General features: G+C 36.2%; 1 protein-coding gene across 2 annotated transcripts; it reads left to right on the top strand.

Moving 5' to 3' along the window:
- Positions 1–1972: 1972 nt before the first annotated feature.
- Positions 1973–20405, top strand: LOC132124193 (sorting nexin-7-like). Of its 2 annotated transcripts, XM_059535094.1 has the most exons (10): positions 1973–2248; positions 5756–5944; positions 6030–6140; positions 6407–6571; positions 6804–7002; positions 7180–7379; positions 8403–8489; positions 9671–9772; positions 13182–13334; positions 20252–20405. In XM_059535094.1, exons 1-10 carry the CDS (start codon positions 2126–2128, stop codon positions 20327–20329), a joined length of 1407 nt encoding a protein of 468 aa, XP_059391077.1. In that variant the 5' UTR covers positions 1973–2125; the 3' UTR covers positions 20330–20405. The 2 variants fall into 2 exon arrangements, with proteins under 2 accessions (XP_059391077.1, XP_059391078.1); XM_059535095.1 differs by lacking the exon at positions 9671–9772 and having other exon boundaries at positions 1974–2248.
- Positions 20406–20836: the final 431 nt, after the last annotated feature.

Genomic DNA, 20836 nt, shown 5'->3' with positions numbered 1-20836 from the left:
TTTTTTTTTTTTTTTTTTTTACATGGTCTGGTCGACATTGCTAATGGGCCCAACAGGAAGCAAATGTAATTTGAAAGGAGCTGATCTATGTACGCCTCTGTTGTGGGGTAATGCTGATGTAATTATTATCTGCCGTTGATGGAGGTCGGTAGAGGAAGGATTTGGGACCGTGCCACAGATTTGTACAGAATTTCATTCAATCACACACAGTGTTATATATATGGTTAGACAAGCTTTCTGTGAAGTAAACAGCTCTGATTTAGACATACTGAAGCAGCTTTTCTAAAAACAGACGACACCATGACAAGGAAATCAGAATGGGTGTGGTCTGCACTGAATCTGATCTAATGAGGTTTTATATATATATATATATATATATATATATATATATATATATATATAATTACATAAAACATTCCCTATATCAAATGACTATACAAATGACTCTGCAACAGGCTATTTAACATTTACATTAAAAACTGTTTTAATTAACAGCTTGCATTGAATATTCTCACTGCAGCAGCTAAATAAAGATCGCTTCACAGCAGGTCATACATCATATGGCATGAGATTGTGACATGGTTATGAAAGTCTTTGATCGGCACAAATGAAAATGAGAAAAAAGGGTCCTATAGCTTCAGCTTTAAATAGGTTATGAAAGCAAATGATATAAAATGACAGTAAGCTAATGTGATCGGGGTGGGGCTGACCTTTTCTGTGCTTAGAGCTACAGCTGCCTGGTTCATGCATGCGTAAGGCCTGCCCTTTCTACTGATACTCTAATAATTTATATGCTTTATAATGCAAAATATGCAACATTTCAGGGAGTCCTTTTGTGGAAAAGGCATCAGCTCCAAAACTTTATTTTATCCTGATGCATGCTAGGAGAGCTCTTGATTTAGTTTCATACTAAAATGATGTAATGTAAAGGAGGTAAAATATATAAAAAGCAATATCTAGTACCATTTTCACTATTAAACTCAATTCAAGAGCATTATAATTTATGATAATATCATGGATGAAGCCCTAATTCAAAGAAATATGATTAAGTCCTACATTCATTATATCCAAGGGGACAGTCTTTATTTGATTAAATAAATGAAATAACTGACAGCTAATGAGGAATTCTGTGGCAGAATATTTTATATTAATGAATGACTAGAGCGGCCTCATGATAAGCACTTAAATTTAATATAGTCTGACTGGCATGTCCCCAATTAGATATTTCCTAATAAGTCTCTTATTAGATATGCCCGATTTTGTCCCATAATATAGTTTCACACAGCAAAATAGCTAAACGTTTGCACAGCTATATAGAATTGTAATTGCCACTGTCATATGAGGTCTTAATTATGAGCTTTACCACATTGCAAAGGCATTTAAATTGAGCAACAGTAGCATCTGCTGGTTGCAAAAGGACATAGCAGGAATTTAGTGCCAAATCGTTACATACTGATTTGAATGAATGGGATTTTCATTTAATACTTCAAGACACTCACAGATTTCTTAATATATAGTTCTGAGCCACTACATTGATTAAAAATGTATAAAGTATTTATAATAAAATATATTATATTAAAACACGACTGTATTTTCTTTACTAATATAAATATTAATGTAGTTTTTTTTAGAATATATACTGTATATTTTGTAGTATATAAATAGTACATTAAATTAAACTGAATATTAACTGTTAAATATCTACATGGCCACATCTGAAATCACTTACAGTAAATGTTAGTTTACACACACATATTAGTAACCTTAGGTTACAAACTGGACTCCAAAACTCATAATCATAAAGTTTTTATTAAGAATTATGCAACACACACACGTTTAAGCCTACCTTTTAAACTTTAAAAACTATAATTTGATGTAAAACAGTATTATTTCACGGATCAAAATTGAATAGCCTTAAGCTGCTGGTCAAAAACCAACTCATAATATCAAGCCAAATACCGTAAACATACTCCTTCACGTGGGCGTCCCACAGAGCTCAGTTCTCGGCTCTTTCCGATTCTGCGCAGTTGAGCCTGATCCGCCTCGGATGAGCTTTTGAGAGTTGTGCGGAAAAAAAATCGATGAGGTCCAGAAAACTTGTAATAAAGTAGCGATTTGAGCAACGATGAGTCGATCTGTTGTCGACAACACCGTGTCATCGGGGAATTCTTCGGTGGCGATTCCGACAGACATCAGCGGACAAATATTAGATCTAGACGAAGACGATGACTTGGAAGTTTTCAGTAAGGTAATTTATGATCAACTAGTTTCAGCTGAGATCGACCGCAGGTTGCTCGATCGGTTCAGTGAAACAGACACCTACAAGAATTGGTATATTTTGATTATACCTCATAAATGACGTAGAAATCTCAACTTCTCCGTGAAATCTTTGTTTTGTTCGGATCTGAAATTCCGAAGGTCAGCGATCAGGCGTTGTCATACCAAGGTTTTTTTCTTTTTCTTTTCTTTTTTGTTTTAAACTTCTGAGTTTTCCCCCTATGTTCTGTAGACTTCGTCTTAAACGTCATTTGATGCAAGATAATTCGTTTTAAATAGACATAATTCATCGATCAGCTCAGTACCAATGCAGCCTGTGCGAACGCCTCTGTTTTTTTGTGGTTGTCTGTCTGTCTCACTGTTGCGGACTCAACTGCCTGTCTTTCTGGTTGTCTGTCTGTCTGACTGTCAGTTAGTCCGCCTGTCTGTCAGTTGACGGTCTGGAGTGCGCTAGCATCAGCCATCTAGGCAAAATACCCTAACAATTCCCAATAAGCAGTTACAACACCCTAGCGATATCTGGCAACAGTTAGAAAAACCCTGGCAACACTAGTTACAGTTAACATGCTCTAACAACTGGCCAGAACACCCAGAGAACAATTTCCGCCAAGCAATCAGAACACCATAGCAAGGGCTGACAGCAGTTAGAACATCATAATAAAATCCAGCAACAGTTAGAACACCCTAGCAACACCTAGCAACCAGCAAGAATACCCAAGAAACTAAGTAGAAAACACTAGAAACACCCAGTAGACCGTTAGAACACCCCAACAACAAGCAATATTTAGAACACCCGGTCTAGAAACTAGACAGAACACCCTAACAATTCCTAGTAAATGAGGCTAGAACACCATAGCAACACTCAGCAAGCGTTTAGAACACCCTAGCAATGCCTAGCAAGAGATAGAATAGCCTTGCAACTAAACCACCTCTCTAAAAATTCTCAGCAAGCAGTTAGAACACCCTACCAACTTCTAACAACAGTTAGAATACCATAACATTGCCTAGCAACTGAACACCCTAGCAACTAAGCAGAACACCATGGAAGTTCTCAGCAAGCAGTTAGAATACCCTAGCAATGCCTAGCAACAGTTAAAACACCCTAGCATCTAAGCAGAACACCATGGAAGTTCTCAACAAGCAGTTAGAATACCCTAGCAATGCCTAGCAACCGTTAGAACAGCCTAGCAATGCCTAGTAGCAACAGTTAGAACACCCTAGAAACTAAGCAGAACACCATATAAGTTCTCAGCAAGCAGTTAGAACACCATAATAACATCCAGCAACAGTTAGAACACTCTAACAAAACCTAGCAACCAGCCAGAATACCCAAGAAGCTAAGCAGAAAACACTAGAAACAGCCAGTAGACAGTAAGAACACCCCAACAACAAGCAATATTTAGAACACCCTAGAAACTAGACGGAACACCCTAGCAGTTCCTAGTAAATGAGGCTAGAACACCATAGCAACACTCAACAAGCGTTTAGAACACCCGAGCAACGCCTAGCAAGAGAATAGCCTTGCAACTAAACCATCACCCTAACAATTCTCAGCAAGCAGTTAGAATACCCTAGCAATGCCTAGCAACAGTTAGAACACCCTAACAACTATTCTAACAATTCACAGCATGCAGTTAGTACACCCTAGCAACAATCTTTGATGTCAGACTGACAGTTTAAAGTTATTCTTAAACTTTGATTTGTCGTTGTTGGGGTGTTTCTATTTCTCTCTCGCTCTTTGGTTGGTGTTGTAGTCAGTATCAGCAGTGAATGGTTGTGAATGGCAGTGCAGTGTTTGTTGGTTAAAGCAGCAGTGCAGTTTGTGCTGACTACAGGCCAGTTTGTTATGACAGAAAACAGACACTTAGGCTTCTTTCCCAGCAGCTGTGGCTAAACGAGAGGGATTTGCATGTGTCAGTGTTTGGACCAGGAAAAGACAGCAAGACAGTAGGAAAATCAGTTGTTTGTTTCTCACTGTGATCAAAACACAGACAGCTTTCAAATCAAGTTCACGGCAATATTACGTCCAGTTATAATGAAACACTGTTGTGGCATGATACTGTGGTTATGTGGCTTAGTAACAACAGCAGAACAGTGACATTTTTAATTTATTTTTTTAGGTTGAATAACTTAACTATGAAAGTTTAAGATAAGTACATATGAGTCTAAATATAAATATTTTCAAAAGCGCCTTGAAGCAACATAATTTATTTTTCTAAGCTCAAGCAGCAGATATATATACAGTACAGACCAAAAGTTTGGAAACATTACTATTTTTAATGTTTTTGAAAGAAGTTTCTTCTGCTCATCAAGCCTGCATTTATTTGATCAAAAATACAGAAAAAAACTGTAATATTGTGAAATATTATTACAACTTAAAATAATAGTTTTCTATTTGAATATACATTATTAAAAAATAATTTATTCCTGTGATGCAAAGCTGAATTTTCAGCATCATTACTCCAGCCTTCAGTGTCACATGTAACATCCAGTCTATCACATGATCATTTAGAAATCATTCTAATATTCTGATTTATTATGAGTGTTGGAAACAGTTCTGCTGTCTAATATATTTGATGAATAAAAGGTTAAAAAGAACTGCATTTATTCAAAAAAATATATATATATTCTAATATATTTTCTTTACTATCACTTTTTATCAATTTAACACATCCTTGCTGAATAAAAGTATTGATTTAAAAAAAAAGAAAGAAAGATAATTACTGACCCCAAATTACTGACCAGTAGTGTATATTGTTATTACAAAATAATTATATATTATAAAAACATTGCTGCTTTTTTTTTTTTTTTATTCATCAAAGTATCCTAAAAAAGTATCACATGTTCTGAAAAATATTAAGCAGCAGAACTGTTTCCAACTTTGATAATGAATCATCATATTAGAATGATTTTTAAAGGATCATGTGATAATAATTCTAAAAATTCAGGTTTGCATCACAGAAATAAATGATAATTTAAAGTATAATACATTTAAAAACAATTATTTTAAATTGTAATAATATATCACAATATTACATTTTTTCTGTATTTTTGATCAAATAAATGCAGGCTTGATGAGCAGAAGAAACTTCTTTCAAAAACATTAAAAACAGTAATGTTTCCAAACTTTTGGTCTGTACTGTGTGTGTGTGTATATATATATATATATATATATATATATATATATATATATAAACTTAGATATTTATATATTTGTTTTATTGCTTTTTTTTTTTTTTAAATCTTGGTTCAAGGTATTTTAAAGAATACCAGGGTATTATTATTATAATGAGCATTGTACCATAGTAATTCATCGTTGTAAACTGAGAGAATATTTAGTTGTAAGCCAATTCACATCCAGTTGGTTGAAAACACAAAATGCACGTGTTGTTTGCTGTATGTCTAAACTCTCGTGCTGTTTAGTGTTGATGGTCCCTCACATGGCCTGATGCATATTTGCTTTTGTTTTTTTTTGTAGGATACGAGTACGACTCTAACAGACGGCAGCTCTTTTAACGCCTCCATGCAGACCTCCCCTGCTTCAATGATCAACCAGTACAAGCTTGAGGAAGACGCTGACACCAAAGATATTTTTGTCACAGTCGATAACCCAGAGAGTCACGTAACAGCTATTGAGACATATATAACTTACCGGGTTGAAACTAAGGTATGGCCGATCTGAGCTCAGACTCACTAAGGTAGGTTCTGTAAATAATAACCTCATATTTTTCCATCATTCTCCCTCACGTCAGACCACACGGAGCGAGTTTGACTCATGTGAGTTTGAGGTGCGAAGAAGATACCAGGACTTCCTGTGGTTAAAGGGACGTCTGGAAGAAGCTCATCCCACACTCATTGTTCATGTAGGTCAAGTTTGTGAGTCTCCTGCTTGTCAAACATTCTAAAGATTCTATGAACACAGTTAGGATGGAAGTTTATGGGATAAGGTTTTAGGGAAATAGTCCAAATATTCCTTTTTTCCATGCAAATATATATTTTTTTACTTCTACTAATGCCATAAATCATTTGACTCCCCTTTCAAAATAATTCATTTCTAGTCCATTTAAAATGGTTTTGGTTGCGGTGTTTAAAACTCTCATTAAACATTGACTTGATTGTGTCCCGTCAGCCGCTGCCGGAGAAGTTTGTGATGAAAGGAATGGTGGAGAGGTTTAACGAAGATTTCATCGAGACGAGGAGGAGGGCGCTGCACAAGTTTCTGAACAAAATAGCAGAACATCCCATTTTCTCCAGCAGTGAAGATTTTAAGATCTTTCTCACAGCAGGAACTGGGGTAAGATGATTTGATTTTTATTGAGTTCTCTATTAGGGCTGCACAATTAATCGAACACATGAAACACATACAGTATTATCAGCTGTTTGCACTGGTGTTGCCCTTACTGGCCGACCATGAAAATATACACACATTTTCAGCTATTAGAGCATTAGCTTTTGCCGATGTGGGTTATTTTGCTGTTGTCACCCTTCAGTAATATCATACTCCATTCCACTGATTCTCTGTGCAGGAGCTGACCTCTCATAAGAAACAAGGTCCAGGGTTTCTGAGCCGGATGGGGGAGACGGTCAAAGCCGTCGCTGCTGCGGTCAGAGGGGTCAGGAACCGTCCTCAGGAGTTCACCGACATGCAGGAGTACGCAGAAGCCTTCAGTCAGAAGATCAGCTCGCTTGATAAAATTACTCAAAGGATCATCAGAGAGCAGAAAGGTTGCACTTTTTGTCTCATTCACACACTTTTCAATGAATCCTCATAGCTAGTCTCATCTTACATCTTCTCATCTGGTCCCATCTCCTCTTTCTTATTTAATTGACTGACATTTAGGAAACGTATTTGTGTGGGCTATAGCTGCTGTAATTATGGGAATGCTGCTGTTGTTGTCACAGAGTACCTGGAGGAGCTGAAGGAGTGTGGGCCGACATACACACTGTGGTCACAATCAGAGGAGGAGCTGGCCGAGCCCCTGAAGAACGTGGCAGGCTGTGAGGATAGATGCTATAAGGAGACAGAGGAGCAGGTCAAACATCTCAATGATCACCTGATTCCGGTCCTTCATGAGTACGTCCTCTGTGCCGACACACTCAAGGTAGACCAGCAGAAAAGATGCTCCTGTTTTGCCTTTCATAAAGGAATCATCCACCCTAAAATCCTAATTTAGTCAACATTTACTCACTTTTATATCATTCCAAACCCGTTTGACTCTTTTTCGCTTGCATAACAAAAAAGATCATATTAAGGTTTTTTTTGTTCTGTTATTTAGCAAGGATGCATTACATTGATCTAGAGTGACGGTAGAGACATTTATGGTGTTACAAAAGATTTTTATTTCAAATGCAGTTATATTGAACTTTCCATCCATTAAAGAATATTATTTAAAAAAATAATCATCGTTTAAACAAAAATGGTAAGCAGAACAAACGTTTTCAATGTTGATAAGAAATGTTTCTTGTGTGGCAAATAGGGATATTAGAGATATGACATTGAAGACTGGAGTAATGATGCTGAAAATTCAGCTTTGGATCACAGGAATAAATTAAGTCTTAAAATATATTCAGATAGAATACTGTAATTTTAAATTGTAATAATTTCTCGCAAAATTGGTGTAATTGTGATCAAATAAATGCAGACTTTGTGAGTCTAAGAGACTTCATTCAAAAACATAAAAAAAAAACATTTTGAATGCTACTGCATGAATTCATTTGAAAGTTCTTCAAAATATCTTATTTTACTCATATTTTTTGTGTTCTGTTAAAAAAATTTAAGACATGGTTCAGAAAGACATGAGGGTGAGTAAATGACTTCAAAATATTAATGTTTAAGTGAACTATTCCTTTAAGTGCAGAATGTTATTTATTTGTCTTGGTTAAATAAAATGTTCTGTTCTATTTTGTTCGAGGCAAATGACCTGCTAGTATAAAAATCATGTTTGAACTGATATGATGTTTGCGGCATTTCATCCCGTCTGATATAAACTTTGATGCAAAGCTAAGATCAATGCAGCCACGTTATGTTTTCCCAAGACTTATCGCATATTTCATCCAGCCTTAAATTTCATTAAAATATATTGATCACAATTTTCACTTCATGAGTATCGATCATGGGTTTTCAGGCAGTACTAAGGAGGCGAGACAACATCCAGGTGGTTTTCGAAGGGAAGGCCGAAGCTCTTGCCACAAAGGCGGCAGACAGAGACGCGGTAGGTCTATTATTGACTATTTCAATTCTTCACGTAATCCATCCAGTGCTCCTCTGAAAATTCATGGAGATTATTTTTAATAAAACGAGCTTTAGCTGTCATCCTGGCTTTCATTAGACAGTGCTCCGTTTTAAGCTGTAAAAGGAATTTAGAGAGATTATATGACTATCTCCAGATCGCTGTAGATGTCTTAAAGCCGGACCGCTCTTGAACTGGGACGCTTTTAAATATTACTCGTATTGCCCAAAGCTAATATTGCCATATTTAAGTCTGTTTGGCTTTTTGAGTTTATTTTTGTCAATTCAATCAAATATCAGGGGGAAGGACGCTTGAATGCTCTGAAAGGGTATTAGTGGACAAAGTACCGATGGTGTCCAGAGAAGCTTAGCAGCATCTCGGCTCTCTTGTCAATTTAATTACGTGCTTTGATTGAGCGTGGTCCCTGCTGACTTACGCTGCTTACTACAAAAGGCCATTTCCAAAATGAGAAGGCATCCCCAATGGCCTGATTTTTTTTTTTTTTTTAAACCAAAGAACTATATGCTCCAGATTCATTCACTCACAGTCTGGAGAAGAAACGATAAGCCATAAAAAGCATTTAAATATGGTCCTTATGCAAAAACGCACGTGTCCACATTCTGCTTTGGATCATAGTATAAGATTTGCATAAAACTACTACTACTTAACAATCAGTAGTAGTGAGCATGTTGGGGAACTTTCTCTAAAACTGTACTTTGTTCAAGCTACAAGTTAATTTTAAACTAGTTAAATGACCCATTTACCCAACATAAATGGCTCTTGTGTGTGTTCATAGTGTGTGTGTTCACTGCTGTGTGTGTGCACTTTGGATGGGTCACCATACACACTTGGTTGTATGTCACTTTCACTTCGCTTTCACTTAAATGTGTCTGTTCGCACAGATTATTTGTGAATCAGCTTCACCAGTGAGTATAAGGTTTTTTAATAAATCTTTGCAAATCGCCTTTCCTAATAATGTGCTATTAGCAAGTTTCATGATGAATGATTGCTTGCAGGGGTTTAACCAATATCTATTGTAAACCTAATATAGCCTTTCTCAAATTCTATAGTGTGATATGTTATTCCCGCGGTAAACAGGTTTTGTGACTTCAATTCCAGATGTGTTCATATTCATGTGTCCATTGCTCATGTGTCTACTGAAGGACTCTAAGGTGCTGAGTTTAGCATGGGACAGCTTGGTGGGACGATCCCCCGAGGAGGTCAAACAACAGAAACAGCAGAAACTTAAGGGCGAGATTAAGGAGGTAATAAATCCCCTCCCAAGCGTTTGGGCTTGGCGTGACTAACTGCTTCTGGCTTTATCTACTCGAGGGTTCTTTTGACATTGTTTTTCTGAAGCGACCACACCTTAAAATGAGGGCGTTTTCACCTTCACATTTTTGGCTTAGTTTAGGCCAGTGGAGTGTGATGGCAACATCTACGCTCCCTAAAACGCTGTAGCAATTTTGAGTGGATAGCTACCTAATATCTCTCTCTGCTAAGCAAGTTAGTATAGTAGGCTTTTTCTTACGGAATCAAGGTGTGGTGCATGTGACCTTTTTCAGACTTGGCCCTCCACTTTGTCTATAGACATGAAAGAAACCTGAAATCATGTGGCTTGTTTAAGAGAGGTGTTATTACTTTCTTGGAGATCAGGGTCGGTTGCAATAGACCCTGAGCAAACCTTTAGTTATAATTCTTATCTTATGGGTTTGGTGTTGAGGTATTATTATAGTTTTTATTTTTAATAATGAAAAAAATTTGGTTGTTTGGAAAACCCCAATAATTATTTATTGGTGTTTTTCGTAATTAGTAGTAATGCTAAGTTTAATTATATATATAATTATTATTATGCTGTCTTGTTACAGCATTTTTTTTTATTTTACTTTTTTTTTTTTTAGTATTTTAGGGCTGCCAAAGTTAACTTATTTTACATTTTTTTTCAGTTGTGTTGTTTTTAATCTTTGAGTTACCAAAAAATATTTACATTTGAACTTAATTAAAATCAAATTAATTCCATTTTCATTTTAGGTTTTTGTTTTCATTTTAGTTTTTGCTAGTGAGATAGTCTTATAAAAATATTATAGAGACTTAAAGTTGGCCTCTTTTGTTATGTTTAGAAAGTATCCACAGAGCAACACCCTGGGAACCACCCAGAACTGTATAGATGAGTTTTGCATGAACAAGCAATGCAAAAATCTCAATGTTTCTGCTTCTGTCATAATGTTTGCTAGCAGACTAAGTGAGTTTCTCCAGACAAATTGATCTGGGATTTCCATATGTGTGTTATGAGGTCCAAACCTGGTCTGCATCACTTCCTAATCCTGCTGCCCCCTCTTTTCTACATCATTTCCTGTGATCTCTTTACTTTCACTCTAAATAAATGAGAAACATACAGTAGGATGCCTCCATGTGCTTTCTGTCCAGTAGAGGGCAGTAAAGGTCACTATAAACAAATTGAAGAAGATCATTGTCCCATTTATGGGAATCTCCCTCTAAATGAATGAGACACTTCAGTATTGTTGACTAACTTGAATATGAATATGACTCAAACAAGTTTGCTCAAGATGATTCATTAATTTCTTCAAGAGTGGATGTTAGAGTCAGTTTGCTTTGCTTTGTGTATAAATGTGTGTTTTAGTGACAGCAACATCAGATCAGTGGAGCTAATGATCTGGCCTGCCTGTCAGAAGTGAGATGTTGCTGTAGACAACGTCTTGTCCCTAGAGCAATCCGTCGATTCACCAAACACAACTACTGTTCCACGAGACAGCCTAACATCTGATTCAAGCGAACACACGCTACAATGAAAATGAGAAGGAACTCTGACAGACAGCTACCTCTGACCTTCATTAGCTTACCTGTCAAACATCTCGCTCTCTGTTTTTTAAATGTTCTTCTCAGTCTTAGCCCACTGATCTAATATGCCACCGTTCCCATAGGCCTGTCATTCCTGACATCACTGGGCATGTTGCTGTTCATCTCTCACAATGTTTAGACACAGATACTGTTGAGTGTCATTTGGATGTGCTTTCAAGCCTAGAGAGCTCGCGCACTAAATAGAGTATGACAGTTGCTAACAGCCACCTTGTGAGCCAATCAGAAGCTGCGCAGTGACAGGAAAGCAATTGTGAATTGTGCAAAGATGTACAGTATACAGTATATACAGTATACGCAATATATGTAACATTTTGTTTTACTTTACTCTCAGTTTTGATCCATTTAATGCATCCTTGCTGAATGAAAGTAATAATTTACTTGGGGGAAAAAAACTGACTGACCTCAAACTTTTGAAAAGTAGCATAAGTGGTACATATGCAGATCACTACATTTGGGAGCAGAGTAACTGACAATTTTGATAGTCTGGTTTGAAAGCAGATTCAAAGCTGTCAGATATGCTTGGCATCATTATTTGAACAACTTGAGACAGGGAGCCAAGAAACAAATTAACTTAATTACAGTGACTGATCTAGCTGATATCAGCATATCGAATTTATTCCTGCATGCTCAGCAGAATTTTACAGGAGTTATATTCCTCAGTAATGAAAGTTTTTACAACACTTTAAAAATGGCTGCACATCTGCACTCTGATGGCAGAAGAGCTACTCTAATAATATTGGCATTGCTATCTTGGTTTTAACTTGTCCATTCAGCGCTACATGACTTGTCATCTCTAGAGTCACTGGTCAGGATTAGGGATGCACAAAACTACATATTTTCTAAATTGGTTAGTCCGTACGTCATCTGAAGGATTAGTTGACTAGGCTGTCTTGTAGAAATCCTGTACAGTTAGGCAGGTTTAGGGTTGTGACCACCAGACCCCATTAGATCAGATTTAGATTAGGTTTCTTAACAATATATGTTAAATGCAGCCCTTTCAGAAGAATAAATAACATATTTTCAATATATATAAACAAACATACTAAATAATGACAACCTTTTATTGCATTTCTTAATATCAGTGTTGAAAACAGTTCTGCTGCTTAATATTTGTGGAAAAATTTTATTTTTTATCCCGATTCTTTAAATAGAACGTTTAAAAGAACAGCATAAGGCAGCTCACTTGCTCTTATCATCTCATTGTGGTTGTATCTCTCTGTTAAAGTTACTGGACCTTTGTGCTGACTTTGATACTACTGACCACAATAATTTTTTGGATAGGCTTGAAAATAATGTTGGCATTATGTGAATTGCATTGGCATGGTTCAAATCATACTTATCTGGCTGTTATCACTTTCTAGCAGTAAATTAAGAGGTGTCTTTTTGATCACAAGTTCATTATGTAGTTCCGCAAGGCTCAGTATTAGGACCGTTGCATTTCTTAATGATATCATTTTTCAACTTGAAACTCGTTACGCTGACAATAGTCAGCTTTATATTTCTTTGAGGCCTGATGAAACATGCCAATTGACAAAACGGAATGCATAGTTGATATAAAAAATTGGATGACTAACTTCCTACTACTAAATTCAGAAACTGTCTAACTTGACTGCATTATTACATCTTAAAAATATTTCTAAATAACACTGAATATCAGAAAATCTGAATACTTGGCTACTTGTGAATGGCCTTTAATAGAGAAAGAAGCTGTTTGGTTCCCAGATGGTCTAGTTATGACATCTAACAGCAGAGGCTAACTGGACCATGCTAACCAGCCAATCATTATGTGTTCAGATGAGAGATGAGCTGGATAAGGCGGAGAACCGGCTGGAGTGGGCGAATAATGCACTCAAGAGCGACTGGATCCGCTGGCAGAAGGTCATGAGATCTGACCTACGATCAGCCTTCATCGACACAGCAGAGAGGAATGTCAGCTACTATGAAAAGGTGAGATGTTTGCTTAGTCAAAAACAAATTCGGATTAATATTACATTTTCATTATTTTTATAATCTTGTTGTTGCCATTTTATAAAAGCAATAACCCACTTGAGGTTGTCGATTACTACTTTAAATTTGATCAAGCTTTAAAATAGTGAAGATTTCAGACATGAGAGATAAGCACTCACAGCTTTGAGGTGGTAAAAACAATTCCCGTTGAAGATTTGACAAACCGCCAACAGATTTTAGAGGGATGCATGTGGCCATCTGCCTGCATTTATTTGCACAGCCGCCCTGGATATGTGCCAGCAGAGGGTGGTAGTTTCTCATTTTTATCCCTGCTGACAAGTAATTGCACTCCAAGTTTATAATGTTGACATTGCTCACTAGATTGGATGCGTTAAACCGGTACACTCCTTAATTTATCTTTTTTTTTTAAAAGCTCTCTTTTTCTTTTCAGTCTTAAACAGTAAATAATGACCTCTAGGTTTAAGGTGTTTTACAGTGGCACAACATAAAAAAAGTGTTAAGCTTTCAACGTTTTCGAGACGTTGTGATCTCGGTTACCTGCTGTGCCCTCAGAGCCCCTAGAGAACAACCTAGTTTAACAGAAACAGATGAATGGGTTTATAGCAATAGCGAATATGACAAACTCTCTGTTTGGTCTCTAGAGAGTCTGAGGAGACATCTAACGGGATTTTTCAGAAACAAGCGGACTCAAAAGTAAACTGTGCTGCATGAGAAGTGTTGTTCACACCAGTGTTGGGGAAGCTACTCTAAATGAGCAGACCTCACCTCCCTGAACACATCAAGCTTTAAAAATGCAAACTCCAATATAAGGAACAGTGTAACTCTGCATACTGGTGTGGGTGGATGTTCAACATTTGCATGGCGTTTAGTACAAAAAAGATGTCATAGCAACAAGGCTGTTGCTGAAATGATAGCAAAGATGATGAAGCTGTCATTAAATGTTAGCTAGAATTCAGCCAGCACAGAGCCTTCGCACGGTTTATAAACACAGACGGCAGAAACATTCCTCTTGTTACCAGAGTTAAAGCAACAGCTGATGCAACTGATGTTTAAAATTTCACATCTCCAGCCCTTCGACTGTGTCTCTCTCCTGCTGTGTAGCTGAAAGAGAGGTGTTGCTCGCCGTCTGATCTGTGCAGTTACGTCTCAGGTGTGTCTGTGTTGATGATTGTTATTATTCATGCATCACTGGCTGATTAGCGCCACATTTGGCTGAGCGCGGTTGGACAAGCATCTGAGCTTGTGGCAAGCTATTGACCCTCCCAGTAACATAAGAGCCGTTACAGAGACCCGATCTATTAGTAAGCCTGTGTAAGACAGGGACGTGTTGCAAACCAAACCCTTAGACTCTCCAGACTACTGAAATAGGTTCAAGTCTCTTTTCTTCAGTGTTTCTCACCCAGTCAGTGATCTGGAATGGTCACATGGGTTTGTCTTGTGCCTTTGTTTTATGATAGTTTTTATTATGTCCTCATGTGCACTGCATTTCAAATACATCTTTTGTTGTTGATTCTGAAGCTTAAAGAACTTTTTCTTAAAAGGTAGTTGTGTTCAACTTTTCTTTGTTCTCGGTTCTTTTTTCCCCTTCCACATATACCGTTTTCTCAGCTGAAGTAATTTTCTCACGATAAATGGCGAAAGTCATTCTCTGCCGAGATCAGAAAAATGCATTTTCCACCTTTTGAATGAGACATTTTCATTTTTCTTGTCCTCATTTGACCAAGTTGTTCTAGAAGGGTCAAATGTACTTTAAAGGTATACTACCAAAAATTTTAATTCTGCCATTTTATTTATTCATTGTAATTTAATTATAATATATACAAATATTATAATTAAATTACAATTAAAAAACAAAAATGACAGAATAAAAGATTTTGGTTTAAGTAATAACTATACATTTTCTTAATAGTACCAATTATAATATATTTGTATTATTTAAATTATTTATTCATCATATTTGAATATTGATTTTGTAATAATATTTGAATGTTAGTAAATGTAAATGTAATAAAAATGTTAGTGTCTTATTTATTATAATTAAATATATATTAATATTTAATACATGATATATATTTAAAATGTATATTAATATAATTATAGTTTATATTTTCTTAATTATACAAATTTTAATATCTATTAAATTATTTATTGAAAATTAGTGTAACTAATTATAATGCTATGAATTATATTAATATACTATTTTAATTAAAATAATATATTTTTTAATTATACTATTTATATTTAACATTTAACATTTTAATTATATATATATATATATATATATATATATAGGTCCTTCTCAAAAAATTAGCATATTGTGATAAAGTTCATTATTTTCCATAATGTAATGATAAAAATTTAACTTTCATATATTTTAGATTCATTGCACATGAAAACCCAAAATGCCTGTCTCAAAAAATTAGCATATTTCATCTGACCAATAAAATAAGTGTTTTTATTACAAAAAAAGTCAAGCTTCAAATAATTATGTTCTGTTATGCACTCAATACTTGGTCGGGAATCCTTTTGCAGAAATGACTGCTTCAATGCGGCGTGGCATGGAGGCAATCAGCCTGTGGCACTGCTGAGGTGTTATGGAGGCCCAGGATGCTTCGATAGCGGCCTTAAGCTCATCCAGAGTGTTGGGTCTTGCGTCTCTCAACTTTCTCTTCACAATATCCCACAGATTCTCTATGGGGTTCAGGTCAGGAGAGTTGGCAGGCCAATTGAGCACAGTAATACCATGGTCAGTAAACCATTTACCAGTGGTTTTGGCACTGTGAGCAGGTGCCAGGTCGTGCTGAAAAATGAAGTCTTCATCTCCATAAAGCTTTTCAGCATATGGAAGCATGAAGTGCTCCAAAATCTCCTGATAGCTAGCTGCATTGACCCTGCCCTTGATAAAACACAGTGGACCAACACCAGCAGCTGACATGGCACCCCAGACCATCACTGACTGTGGGTACTTGACACTGGACTTCAGGTATTTTGGCATTTCCTTCTCCCCAGTCTTCCTCCAGACTCTGGCACCTTGATTTCCGAAGTACATGCAAAATTTGTCCAAAAGTCCAGTGTTGCTTCTCTGTAGCCCAGGTCAGGCGCTTCTGCCGCTGTTTCTGGTTCAAAAGTGGCTTGACCTGGGGAATGCGGCACCTGTAGCCCATTTCCTGCACACGCCTGTGCACGGTGGCTCTGGATGTTTCTACTCCAGACTCAGTCCACTGCTTCCGCAGGTCCCCCAAGGTCTGGAATTGGTCCTTCTCCACAATCTTCCTCAGGGTCCGGTCAGCTCTTCTCGTTGTGCAGCGTTTTTTGCCACACTTTTTCCTTCCCACAGACTTCCCACTGAGGTGCCTTGATACAGCACTCTGGGAACAGCCTGTTCGTTCAGAAATTTCTTTCTGTGTCTTACCCTCTCGCTTGAGGGTGTCAATGATGGCCTTCTGGACAGCAGTCAGGTCGGCAGTCTTACCCATGATTGCGGTTTTGAGTAATGAACCAGGCTGGGAGTTTTTAAAAGCCTCAGGAATCTTTTGCAGGTGTTTAGAGTTAATTAGTTGATTCAGATGATTAGGTTAATAGCTTGTTTAGAGAACCTTTTCATGATATGCTAATTTTTTGAGACAGGCATTTTGGGTTTTCATGAGCTGTATGCCAAAATCATCAGTATTAAAACAATAAAAGACCTGAAATATTTCAGTTGGTGTGTAATGAATCTAAAATATATGAAAGTTTAATTTGTATCATTACATTATGGAAAATAATGAACTTTATCACAATATGCTCATTTTTTTAGAAGGACCTGTGTGTGTGTATATATATATATATATATAACCTTTTATTTTAATTAATTTATAATACTTGTATTATACATTGGAACATTGGTGTGTTATTATTATAGTTGAATTATAATATTTATATATTAATATAATTTAAATTTATATTTATATTTTCATAATAAAGTTAAATAGTTACAATTATTGAAAATAAATGAATGTGTATATATATATATATATATATATATATATATATATATATATATATATATATATATATATATATATATATATATATATATATATATATATATATATATATATATATATATATATATTTTATGTTGATCAGTTTTAAAGTAATTCAGCTTGTCATCATGCTTAACACCCTATAACCATAATCAATATTACTTCTATTTAACAGTGTTTCATTCTTTGTTGGTCTTTTGCTCTATGAATTCGCAGTTTATATTTCTCCAAACTATAGCAAACAAAATATAACCATTCTTTATGTATGCTTTCGTTCCAATCCCGTATTTATGAATTAAAGTGAATGGCACAATAAAGAGTGACTGCCTTTTTAACCAGATGCAGTTTAATCAATATCTTAAACCTGAGCGACACAGACATCGACTCCTTCCTGAGACAAATATAGTCTTGTCCCAGTGTGATTTGGAGGGCGACTCTGGTCCAGCGGCCTCAGACACCGCCTGTCTAAAGTCGTTTACCGAGGTCGCGTCACGTCTGAGTCCTGTGGTGATTGAGTGCATTGATGAACTGTTTTTGACAGTCGGTGAGCCTCAGCCGATGCGCCTCCAGAGGTTCTGCTATGAAACACGCTCTCATGTGGCATCCGAGTGGTTTGGGCCGAGGGGTGTTGTTGAGGTGTTTAGGGGCCTGGACTGCGACTGACGTGTCCCAGTGAGGACATTTATCAAGGCTTAGAATCTTGACACCTGAATGGCACACAGGATGAGGAGCGACCGCAGTTTGCGGATGAAATTGGAAACCAAATGGCAGCCGCTTGTCAGGCCTCATGGTTAACGTGGTTTAAGCGGCTACCCATTTCACTGCAGTCAAGAGTTTTTACTGATGTGAGAATGTTCATTAAATATCACTTGCATATGGATACTAATGCACTCACATTTGCTTTGACAAATTCATTTAATAAAATACAAATCTAGGGATTATTATTTACAATTTATTTATAATAATGTAATTATTTTAATTATATAAATTATATATTTTAATTATATAAAATCTTAATAAAATCAGTCCAAATCCAATTGTATGCATATCTATCCATCCATCCATCCATCATCCCAGATTATAAATATTATATATTTTATTATTATAATAATAAATAATAATAATAAAATAAAAATAATATTTTATCATTTATATATTAATTATACTATTTATATTAATATCATTTATAATTATTTATATATTTGAATATATTTATATATACTTTTGTTTTAATTGACAATACTTGCAGATTAATATATTTTAATGGTTGAATGTTGTGTTGTTCATTGAATACTGGTGTCTGTTATTAATTATAATTAATTTATAATATTTATAATTATAATGTATATTTTCATAATTATAGTAGTTATTATTAGTGTATGGTAGAATATTAGTATATAAAAATTTAAATGTATGTTGTTAAATGATTATAGAATTTAGATTTATTATGTATTGTATTATAATTAATATATATATATATATATATATATATACATTCACCTAAAGGATTATTAGGAACACCTGTTCAGTTTCTCATTAATGCAATTATCTAATCAACCAATCACATGGCAGTTGCTTCAATGCATTTAGCGGTGTGGTCGTGGTCAAGACAATCTCCTGAACTCCAAACTGAATGTCAGAATGGGAAAGAAAGTTGATTTAAGCAATTTTGAGCGTGGCATGGTTGTTGGTGCCAGACGGGCCGGTCTGAGTATTTCACAATCGGCTCAGATACTGGGATTTTCACTCACAACCATTTCTAGGGTTTACAAAAAATGGTGTCAAAAGGGAAAAACATCCAGTATGCGGCAGTCCTGTGGGTGAAAATGCCTTGTTGATGCTAGAGGTCAGAGGAGAATGAGCCGACTGATTCAAGCTGATAGAAGAGCAACTTTGACTGAAATAACCACTCGTTACAACCGAGCTATGCAGCAAAGCATTTGTGAAGCCACAACTCGCATAACCTTGAGGCGGATCGGCTACAACAGCAGAAGACCCCACCGGGTACCACTCATCTCCACTACAAATAGGAAAAAGAGGCTACAATTTGCACAAGCTCACCAAAATTGGACAGTTGAAGACTGGAAAAAAGTTGCCTGGTCTGACGAGTCTCGATTTCTGTTGAGACATTCAGATGGTAGAGTCAGAATTTGGCATAAACAGAATGAGAACATGGATCCATCATGCCTTGTTACCACTGTGCAGGCTGGTGGTGGTGGTGTAATGGTGTGGGGGATGTTTTTTGGCACAGTTTAGGCCCCTTACTGCCAAGTGGGCATCGTTTAAATGCCACGGCCTACCTGAGCATTGTTTCTGACCATGTCCATCCCTTTATGACCACCATGTACCCATCCTCTGATGGCTACTTCCAGCTAGATAATGCACCATGTCACAAAGCTCGAATCATTTCAAATTGGTTTCTTGAACATGACAATGAGTTCACTGTACTAAAATGGCCCCACAGTCACCAGATCTCAACCCAATAGAGCATCTTTGGGATGTGGTGGAACGGGAGCTTCGTGCCCTGGATGTGCATCCTACAAATCTCCATCAACTGCCAGATGCTATCCTATCAATATGGGCCAACATTTCTAAAGAATGCTTTCAGCACCTTGTTGAATCAATGCCACGTAGAATTAAGGCAGTTCTGAAGGCGAAAGGGGGTCAAACACAGTATTAGTGTGGTGTTCCTAATAAACCTTTAGGTGAGTGTATAGTATAATTATGATATTTAAAATGATATAATTTCAATAATTTTTATTTAAATTATTTATTATATTACATGTATTATATTTATTACTTCGCTTTCCATGGCTATTTCTATTATTATATTTTTATTATTATTATTAATGTGTCCATGTTCTCTTGCAGTGTCTCGCTGTATGGGAGTCATTCATGCAGTCTCAAAGGACCGATGCTGAAGGAAATGGAAAGGTTGACTCTTCCTAATCTCTCAAGGTGCTTTTTATCTGAACGGGACAACCAAAGACGCTTTTATTCCTGCAGAAACCAAAAAGATTCATATTTAGAGTCACTCTGTACAAACATCTCCCAGCATTCACCAGCTTTTGATAATAGGGGAAAAAATATACTTGCCAAATCTTTTATACTGAAAACTATTTTTCATTTTTGTTTATATGAATACAACACGAGATTGGAAAAATAATGCAATTCCTGGAAAATAAAGATGCACACTTTTTGATTTTATTGCATCATCAGTGAGGATTTTATCCATACGATGTTTGCGATTCATATGTCCTGCCCTTTTGCAGATCAATGCAGATGCTGTGTACCTCTTATCAGAGCTGCACAAAAACTTTTTTAGTTCAGAAATAAAGACAAATGCACTCTGAATGGATGCATTTCTTGCATTGGACTTAAGTTATCGTTGTGCTATTCCATTCAGGTTACTGAAGCTGCATCTTTATGCAAATATTGAAGATGACGCTGACATTC

The sequence above is a fragment of the Carassius carassius genome, chromosome 42 (assembly GCF_963082965.1).
Source record: "Carassius carassius chromosome 42, fCarCar2.1, whole genome shotgun sequence".
NCBI lineage: Eukaryota > Metazoa > Chordata > Actinopteri > Cypriniformes > Cyprinidae > Carassius > Carassius carassius.
Note: the sequence above shows the minus strand (reverse complement) of the source record. Positions and strands in the feature narration are given on the sequence as shown.

Bases quoted from the DNA above. Each gene is read 5' to 3' on its own strand.
- LOC132124193 (XM_059535094.1), top strand. From the start codon at position 2,126: ATGAGTCGATCTGTTGTCGACAACACCGTGTCATCGGGGAATTCTTCG. The intron at 6,572-6,803 runs GTAAGATGATTT...TTCTCTGTGCAG, and splicing joins TTCTCACAGCAGGAACTGGG to GAGCTGACCTCTCATAAGAA. The intron at 8,490-9,670 runs GTAGGTCTATTA...TGTCTACTGAAG, and splicing joins AGGCGGCAGACAGAGACGCG to GACTCTAAGGTGCTGAGTTT.